The sequence below is a fragment of the Salmo salar genome, chromosome ssa09 (genome assembly GCF_905237065.1).
Source record: "Salmo salar chromosome ssa09, Ssal_v3.1, whole genome shotgun sequence".
NCBI lineage: Eukaryota > Metazoa > Chordata > Actinopteri > Salmoniformes > Salmonidae > Salmo > Salmo salar.
The window spans coordinates 136,620,210-136,630,131 of NC_059450.1; the positions used below are offsets into that span (position 1 = coordinate 136,620,210).

Consider the following 9,922-nt stretch of genomic DNA (forward strand, 5'->3'; position numbering starts at 1 on the left):
TATTTGCTGACTTGTTGCACCCTTGACAACTACTATGATTATTATTATTTGATAATGCTGGTCATTTATGAACATTTGAACATATAGGCCATGTGCTGTTATAATCTCCACCCGGCACAGCCAGAAGAGGACTGGCCACCCCTCATAGCCTGGTACCTCTCTAGGTTTCTTCCTAGGTTTTGGCCTTTCTAGGGAGTTTTTCCTAGCCACCGTGCTTCTACACCTGCATTGCTTGCTGTTTGGCGTTTTAGGCTGGGTTTCTGTACAGCACTTTGAGATATCAGCTGATGTAAGAAGGGCTGTATAAATACATTTGATTTGAAAAATTTGACACACCAGTATCACTACTTACACACCATCATCTGCTCATCTATCACTCCAGTGTTAATCTGCTAAATTGTAATTACTTTGCTACTATGGCCTATTTATTGCCTTACCTCCTCATGCCATTTGCACACACTGTATATAGACTTTCTTTTTTTTCTATTGTGTTATTGACTGTACGCTTGTTTATTCCATGTGTAACTCTGTGTTGTTTCTGTCGCACTGCTTTGCTTTATCTTGGCCAGGTCGCAGTTGTAAATGAGAACTTGTTCTCAACTAGCTTACCTGGTTAAATAAAGGTAAAAAAGAAATTAGCATTTTAAAAGGCAAATATCTTTGGTATCATTCTACCATCAGTGATATAAACGTATTATTGGATATGTTAACGTTTTAATTGGATGCATTATTTATGTTCTAGTTGGTTGTGTTTGTGAATGTGGGTGACCATCTAAGTTAGTTGCAAAAATCCCCAGCCAACTTCCCCTCAATATGACTCAGCTCAGTGGCTCTGTTGCCACAGTCTAAAACAGTTTGACTAATGCTCTCTCTCAACATAGCCATATGTATCTGCGATAAAACAGTGATATAGGTATAATAGCATCAGCCAATGTTCATAAATACCAATTTTAGACTTTAACAGCATCTCCAAGAGGTTCACTGTGTATGTTTGGCAAGCTTTTAACCCCAATGAACTCTGTCACAAACGTAGGGTTAATTGCAGTTAAGGTTGTTCTTTACATTCCGGTTGTAAGGCTGCTTAATTGTCATGTTATTTGTGAATTGCCATAAAATACTCCTCTTGGCTCAGAGTCTGGATTCAAGAATTCCATTGTTACAGCAGACAGATGACCACAAGTGGTGACACACACAGACACACACAGATACACACACACTCACACAGAGGCAGCAGACATACAAGTGACAGGGCATGCGGCATGCCTTAACCTGCCCTGCCCCCAGAACTTAAACTCTGCTCCTATAAAACACAGGCTAGCCGTATCCAATATAATCTAATATATAAAGTAATATCATGTGAAATACGTATCCTGTTCTAGGTACGTACATTCTGTCCTGCCAAGTTACCAGCACGTGGAAAATTATTTTGGGTTGTATTTCGAGTGGATTATCCATTTAACTGATTTCTCTATCGCCACCAACTGTCATCCTCTGTATTGCTCAAAATAACTTGGAAGTGTATCACAGTCATGGGTGTCTAAAAGTTGAATGTGTACTCATCGAGATGTATGTACTTTACCATTTAAGATCAAATATTTAATTCACTTTCTTCTGTAAAGCCAAATATACTTTTTTTTAGTTATACAGACATTTAGATGTATTTCTCTTTTGAAGAACATAAAATAGTATCACAAAAGTTACGAGACTGGTAACTTGCCATATGTTATCATTGACCCCAAAAAAATTGTCATGAACATTTGGCAAAATTGGGACATCACTGCATATTCAGGTGTGTTCAAAGCAGTTTACTAAACCACAAGCACTCCATTTTCTGACCTACCAGCAGTTTTAGGCAGTCTTTGAGGAGGAAGTGGCTAGGTACTTTTACATGAATCACACACACTTAGAAAAAACACTCAAACACACATTATAAATACAGTCTTGGCTCCTGGACCCCAGTCAGTCACTGAGCTGGATGCCACCAAGACAAGACAAGATGGAAATCACATATTTACTGCTCCTTGTGGTGGTTGCTCAGTCATTTGCTATGCCTCTGTCATCGCTGGAGGAGACTGATAAGTGGCTATTAGCTGAGGTAAGCAAACTAAAGCTGTGGGTCTGATGTCTTTTTGTTTATCAATGTCTGTTTGGTTCACTGAATATTGATGTTTTTATTATTGATTTAACAGTTATCCTTATACTCTAAGTAAGGATGAATGCAATCATTTATAGTATAAACAAAATGATCATTGTTTTATTTAAACAAAATTGTTAATTGCAGACAATGCCAGAAGATGTTGAAATACTATAACCTCTCAAATTGAACACTTTTAACCTGTTTCATTTGTGAATTTTCTCCTTACATTACCACTTGTTTTTATTACATCCATTCCATATGACTATGCTTAAACAGCTACATATCATGAAGGTGTTAACTCATGCTAATGCTTTCCTCTTCAGAAATACCTTCGCAGGTTCTACAACCTTCGAGCTGGACTTCAGGGAACAAAGACCCACAGGTCTTCAGATGCCATGCATGCTAAGATCAGGGAGATGCAGTCCTTCTTCAACCTCCAGATGACGGGGAGCCTGGACGCTAACACCCTGGAGCTGATGAGCAAGGCCAGGTGTGGTGTCCCTGACGTGGGGGAATACAATCACTTCCCCCGACACCTCAAATGGCAGAATACCAATGTGACCTTCAGGTGAGGCTTCTCAAACTGAGTCATATAGTGTCTCATAACCCTAATTTGTTAATTATTTATGGTATTGGTATAATAATGTTAATATACACCACATGACCTTGGATTCAATGGATATGATCAGCTTTCATTTCTTTAAATAAAACTTGTCAAGTCTCTTTTGAATTAAGATATGGTTCCTCTCATTAAATGGTCATTCAGAATAGTGAATTATACTCCTGATCTGAAGAAGGCTGATGTGGACAGAGCTATCCATAACGCCTTCAACATCTGGGCTGACGTCACTCCTTTGACCTTCAAGAAACTGCATGAGGGGATGGCTGACATCATGATTTCATTTGGGACAAAAGGTAGACCCATTTCTTTATTCTGGCCTACAGTTGATACATTTTTGTCTGTAAGACTATACATACAGAATATATGGAGAATATCTTGATTAGTTTGATCATCTTACTGTAGTTTTGTTAAACATTCAGTGATCCTTGTTTAGAGTTGTGCAAGACCTCGTCATAGAAGAAATTAACTGAATGCTGGCATGCTGGGAACACTTACTGAAACCATCCTCAAACATAATTTTCTCTCTGCCCTTTCCTTGTCTTTAGAACATGGAGACTTCAACCCCTTTGACGGCCCTGACGGTCTCTTAGCCCATGCCTATCCCCCTGGCAGAGACATTGGAGGAGACACACACTTTGATGAAGATGAACACTGGTCAAAAGACTCAGATGGTAAATATTTGGTACATTTATGTGGGGATCAGGTAAATGTATGACATGTAATCACTGATTATTTAATAACATATTGCCTCCCCTGTAGCCTACAACCTTTTCCTGGTGGCCACCCATGAGTTTGGCCATGCCCTTGGCTTGTCCCATTCTACTGATCCTGGGGCTCTGATGTACCCAGTCTACTCCTATAGCCAGGGTTACCCACTGTCTGAAGATGATATCACCGGCATTCAAGCTCTTTATGGTCAGTGTTCCAGTTATTAAGCCAAACAGAAGTAGAGACAGAAAATGTAATAATTAATATAATTCCATACACTTGTGTCATATTGTAAAATGTTCATTATGTGGTTCAATCCTATAGGCCCGAACCCCAGGCACAGGAAAGTGAAGCCCAAGCCAGATGCCCCAAACAAATGTGATCCCATGTTGAATTTTGATGCTGTTACTGAGCTCAGAGGAGAAACAATCATCTTCAAAGACAGGTAGGGAGTGTGTCTATTCGTGAAAAAACAACAACATTTCTGCAAAAACGATTAGCTTATAATGGACAAAATGAATGTGTGTTGATGTATTCTATTTGATGGCAGGTTTTACTGGCGTCTCCATCCCCAGTTTGCAGAACCTGAGCAAACCCTGATCAAATCCACCTGGCCCTCCCTCCCCAACAAAGTGGATGCTGCTTATGAGTACCCTGAGAAAGACATGGTCTTCATATTCAGTGGTAAATGTTCTGACATAGTCCTCTGTCATCCTGAATATGCAACTACAATTCTGCTTTACTCATTTATTTCATGTATACAGTAGATATCTAATACATTTGATGTCGGTATAGAGGCATAGGTTAATTTTGTTGACATATTTTCATATTTTTCCAGGTATTAGAATGTGGGCCCTGAATGGCTATAACCTGGTGGAGGGCTACCCCAAATACATCCATAAACTGGGACTCCCCAAGACCGTGAGGACGGTGGATGCTGCTGTGTACATCCCAGACACCGGCAAGACCCTTCTGTTCTCTGAGGAGCATTACTGGAGGTAGGACGGTACGGTCTAGTCTGGACTGGTCTGGCATGGGTCTAGTCTGGTCTGGTCTTGCTTGGTCTAGTCTGGTCTGGACTGGACTGGTAGGGCTTGGTCTGGACTGTTCTGGTCTGGTTGAGAGATCTTATCTGCAAACATAACTGTTCATTATAGGTTATAGTCTTGGTTGTGTTTTATTGACAGTTATGATGAGAAGACTAACACAATGGACAGCGGCTTTCCAAGATCCATTGAGATGGATTTCCCTGGAATGGCAGAGGAGGTGGATGCTGCCGTATATCAATATGGTAAATCAAAATCACATTTACATTTACATTTTAGTTATTTAGCAGACGCTCTTATCCAGAGCGACTTACAGTAGTGAATGCAAACATCATACATTTTTATTTATTTATTTATTTGTACTGATTTGTATATTATTTGTATTATGTAGTTTCCATTGCATTTGCATTGAATATATAATAAATAGCTATAACAAATTCACCCTTCTTTCTCCTTGCAGGATATTTGCATTTCTTCCACGAACACACACAATTTGAATACAGCTACAGTGCAAGGAAGGTCATTCAGATTGTTAGGACAAACTCTTTTCTCAACTGCTGATCCACTGGTGGAGAACTACTGTTATTTTATGGGAAACGTAGCCCATAGGTCATTTGTGCTGGACACCTGCTTGTTATTTCTAACTCATCTCAAAGGATGCTGGAAAATGTTATGTAAAATGGTTGGCTTATGCATCGAACTAATGTTGAAACCATTATACAGGGTCTTGATTTATGGTAGCACAATATTCACATCACTTGTTGTAATGTTGAAATAGAAATCACTCTGTTATACTGTAAAGTACTGTAATTGCATCTCTCTCTAGATATAAATGTTACTTGAGGAGGTTACAGTAATATTGATTCCAGCAAATTAAATTGGATTGTTGTGTTGCAGATCCACCAACAGGTGTCAGTCAAGGAAACAAAATCGGGAGTACGAGCTAATGCATTTTATAGACTGAATGTTTTTACTATTAATTTAATGACACATTTTCATGAATAAAATAATGAGTGCAAATTGTCTGAGTTTTTGTGATTTACAAACATTGTGAGATTTATGCGTAAGCCTACATCATGCTCAAAATAATATTTTTCTGTAACAAGACAAAATACAGCTGTTGTTGTTTCCCAGTTTGGAAACAGATGGTGAGAGGTGGGAAGAGATGGTAAATTTGGTAAGAGATACAGGGATGGGAAGAGATGGGGATTTGTGGGAGCACATTCTACACTGGGTGCTTATTTTGTCAGGCATGGTCTGTAACGGGCGTCGTAAGGATTGGACCAAGGTGCAGCGGGAACGTGTATACTCATCTTCTTTATTTTTATTAAAAGAAGGAAAAATAAAAGAAACACGTATACAAAACAACAAACGACACTAAACATTCCTGTCAGGTGCACAGACACAAAACAGGAGACAACTACCCACAAACCCCCATAGCAAAACATCACTATACATAGGACCTTCAATCAGAGGCAACGAGGAACAGTTGCCTCCAATTGAAGGTCAATCAAAAACTCTAAACATAGAAATAGAAAGACTAGACTAGAACATAGAAACAAACACCCCTCTTACATAATAACATAATCCAACAAACCCCGAACCACATAAAACAAACACCCCCTGCCACGTCCTGACCAAACTACAATAACAAATAACCCCTTACTGGTCAGAACGTGACATGGTCATGCTACCACAGAGTCTGTTGATCTTGGATCATCTAAGGTCATTGTGTTCAGGAAGTCAACAAGATATATAGAGCAGACCACATAAAAGACTGCTTACGAATCAGTACACCCAAACCACCTACACGGCACCAGCCACAGCCGCCAAAGTGCTACAAAATAATCCCTCTTTGTCATCAATACTGTAACAGGGATGACTTGGCAGCTTAATTAGCATAGCTCTGCCATTCTGGTGTACATTATGACTCTGTGCCCTTCCTGCTTGTTTTTACATGGATACATCCTTGTATTGTCATTTGCCAGACAGCAGTCCTATGTTTACACCACAAGAGGGCGGTACGTCGACACAGTTTATGTGAGCTCAGTCTAAATGGTTGTTTACTGTGAGCTCAGTCTGAATCAGAGGAGGCTGGTGGGAGGAGTTATAGGAGGACGGGCTCATTCCAGCCATTACAATGAGCCTGTCCTCCTATATCTCCTTCCACCAGCCTCCTCTGGTATGAATGGTGGTTTACTGTGAGCTCAGTCTGAATGGTGGTTTACTTATAGCTCCGTCCCCCAGACAATAATGGGATACTCTGAGTAACATGTGTCACTCATTAAATGCTGTGATTCTTACAAGAAAAGCTCTGTGTTGAGACCCTCATACTATGCCTCTTACCCCAACTATGGGAATATTGACAACCCTATCAGTGCCATACTTTAGCAGCCTATGTTGCTCAACTGTTGTAGTTACTTCTGTCAAGCTATCCATAGCCTACACCTATAGTAAAAAGTTGAATATCAAGTCTATTGGTACAAATATATATGTTAGAGTGAGCAAAGAGAGATTAATCGAGTAGGTATATTCTTAGTACATGTTCTTGAGCTAAACTGATCAGAAGGGATTCTTTACATAATGGGTATCTGTGATGCATCAGTGAATCAGCATGAGGCTTCTGAGGCCCAGACAGGCTCCAAGACTTGAAAAAAAAAGCTTAATCTTTGTGCTCGACCATGTGGATGCAATTACAGAGCAGGCCCCTTGTCTTCTCATTTCCTCGTTAGCTGCGTCATTGATTTCTCTGAGACAGGCGCTGTTGTTGGCCGGTGGAACGTCCCTCTGCGGAGTCATTCCAGGTCTCATAACCATAGCTCAAAAGATATAGGAAAACATCCACAAGGCCTCAACATGATACAAAACTAGTCCGTTCATGTTTCATATTGTTGTCCTCCTGATTCTGACTGATATCGGCCATTTACTGTCTGTCAGTGAAACCAATGTACTGTGGAATTGGAAATGTAACATGTAGCACGATAACACAATGAAAAACCTAAAGAAAATTACTTTAAAATGCTAATGAGAGAATGAGTTGTGTTATTAAGAAAACACTTCAGGCAGAGTAACGACCAAGCAACAACCAGGGTTAACTGCAGGAAGGTGTTCTATTGTGTCTTGCTGGAAGTAGCTCCAATCTTGGCATCTCTGATGGAAACCAGATGTGAGGAAAAGAGTTAGAGAGAGGCCATACAATCTCAGGATATGTCCCTTTTCCTTAGGAAAACTCCCATCTCAGACCACCACTACTGAGAGTGTCACAAGCCCTTTAAAGTTCAACACGCTCCCTCCCAAACAGCACAGTTAGTGGATCTGATTATTTTGAGAGTGAATTCGCATCAGGCCTGCTGGATTAGATAGGGTTTGGAAAGAGGGTATGGCTAAGTGTGAGGAATTCCTATATGACAAACCAACTTAACAAACACATAATAACATAATTCTCTTGTGTAATCAGTTTGTCTGAACTATTAAATCACCCCCTCTTAACATACAGTACATGTTTTGTTCATGTTTCTGTCTTTTATGTAGTTAAATGTTTTGTATGTACCAATCTGTCACCACACATCACGGTCCCTATCAGGAAATAAATATACTGAACAAAAACTATACATTTTAAATGTAAAGTGTTGGTCCCATGTTTCATGAGCTGAAATAAAAGATCCCCACATTTTTCCATAAGCACAAAAGCCTTATTTCTCTCAAATGTTGTGCACAAATTTGTTTCCATCCACTTTAGTGAGCATTTCTCCTCTGCCAAGATAATCCATCCACCTGACAGGTGTGGCATATCAAAAAACGGATTAATCAGCATAATCATTACACATAATCAAAACTTACACATAATCAAAACTTTTATTGTCCCCAGGAAAAGGCCACTTTAAAACGTGCAGCTGTCACGTCTTAAACGTGGCAGGGGATGTTTGTTTTATGTGTTTCGTTAATGTTCTATGTTAGTATATTTCTATGTTCGTTCTAGTTTTTCTATTTCTATGTTTAGTTTATTTTGGTTGACCATCAATTGGAGGCAGCTGTTCCTCGTTGCCTCTAATTGAAGGTCCTATTTAATAGGGGTGTTTTTTCATTGTTTTTTGTGGGTAGTTGTTCCGTGTGTAGCTGTGTGCCTCACAGGACTGTTTTTCGTTGTTGTTTTTGATTAAGTGTTTGTCTTGGTTTTCTTCATAATAAAGATGAGTATTCACATTCCCACTGCGTTTTGGTCCCATCCTTACGACGAACGCGACAGCAGTTTTGTCACACAACACAATGCCACAGATGTGTCAAGTTTTGAGGGAGCGTGCAATTGGCATGGTGACTGCAGGAATGTCCCCCAGAGCTGTTGTGATAGAATTGAATGTTCATTTCTGTACCATAAGCCGTTTTAGAGAATTTGGCAGTACATCCAACTGGCCTCACAACCGCAGACCACCTCCACATCCAGCTTTTTCTCCTGTGGGATCGTCTGAGACCAGTCACCCAGAAAGCTGATGAAACTGAGGAGTATTTATCTCTGTAATAAAGGCCTTTTGTGCTGAAAAACAAATGTTGATTGGCTGGGCCTGGCTTCCCAGTTGGTGGGACTGGCTCCTAAGTGGGTGGGCCTATGCCCTCCCAGGCCCACCCATGGCTGCGCCCCTGCCCAGTCATGTGAAATCCATAGATTAGGGCCTAATTAATTTATTTCAATTGGCTGATTTCTTTATATGAACAGGAAAATTGTTGAAATTATTGCATGCTGTGTTTATATTTTTGTTCAGTATAGATTTGAATAAAGATGGCTGGATTAGAAGTACAAACATTTATGCACTCATTACTTTAAATTGCTCTGGATAAGAGCATCTGCTGGATTACTAAAATGTGAATGTAAATTGAATGAGATTATAATCTGATGTATTCTCCAATACGCATACCTGATGGTGTACTGCATGAAATGCCATTCTAAAAAATTATTCTTTCACACATAGTTCATTCTAATATGATGCTGACAGAGCCAATAGCTCTCTTTCCCATCAGGCCCAGCTCAGCCAGCTGGACAGGTCATAGTCGGAGAGAAAGTTGGAGGGAAATTCTAACCACAATTTGAAACGCTGTCCCTGAATAAGACCCATAGAGAAGTGCCAGAAAAGAGACATTGTGAGTACATTACATTTCTTTCCCAAAAACAGGGCTTTGACTTTTGACTTGAACTGAAGAGGGTGTTACAGACGTCTCAGTCACAGAGGCAAAGCGGATTACCTTATAACATTAGCATTATCAGTTCTGCTTCGTCATGCACAAATACATTATTCTTTGATCACAGGCAGCAATGTGTCACTTGTGTAACAAACTCAGAGAGTCATGAAGAACATTGCCTATGTTCAAAGTCATAATACTACTGACATTGTAATGCAAATGATAACATCCTGCAGA

At 39.9% G+C, this 9,922-nt stretch overlaps 1 protein-coding gene across 1 annotated transcript; it reads left to right on the forward strand.

The window, feature by feature from the left end:
* The first annotated feature begins 1,935 nt into the window (after positions 1-1,935).
* LOC106613110 (collagenase 3) lies at positions 1,936-5,533 on the forward strand. Its single transcript, XM_014215041.2, has 10 exons — positions 1,936-2,095; positions 2,461-2,705; positions 2,904-3,052; positions 3,305-3,430; positions 3,519-3,674; positions 3,792-3,912; positions 4,018-4,151; positions 4,306-4,465; positions 4,655-4,758; positions 4,974-5,533. The coding sequence occupies exons 1-10, from the start codon at positions 1,976-1,978 to the stop codon at positions 5,072-5,074; spliced, it is 1,416 nt and encodes a 471-aa protein (XP_014070516.1). The 5' UTR covers positions 1,936-1,975; the 3' UTR covers positions 5,075-5,533.
* Positions 5,534-9,922: the final 4,389 nt, after the last annotated feature.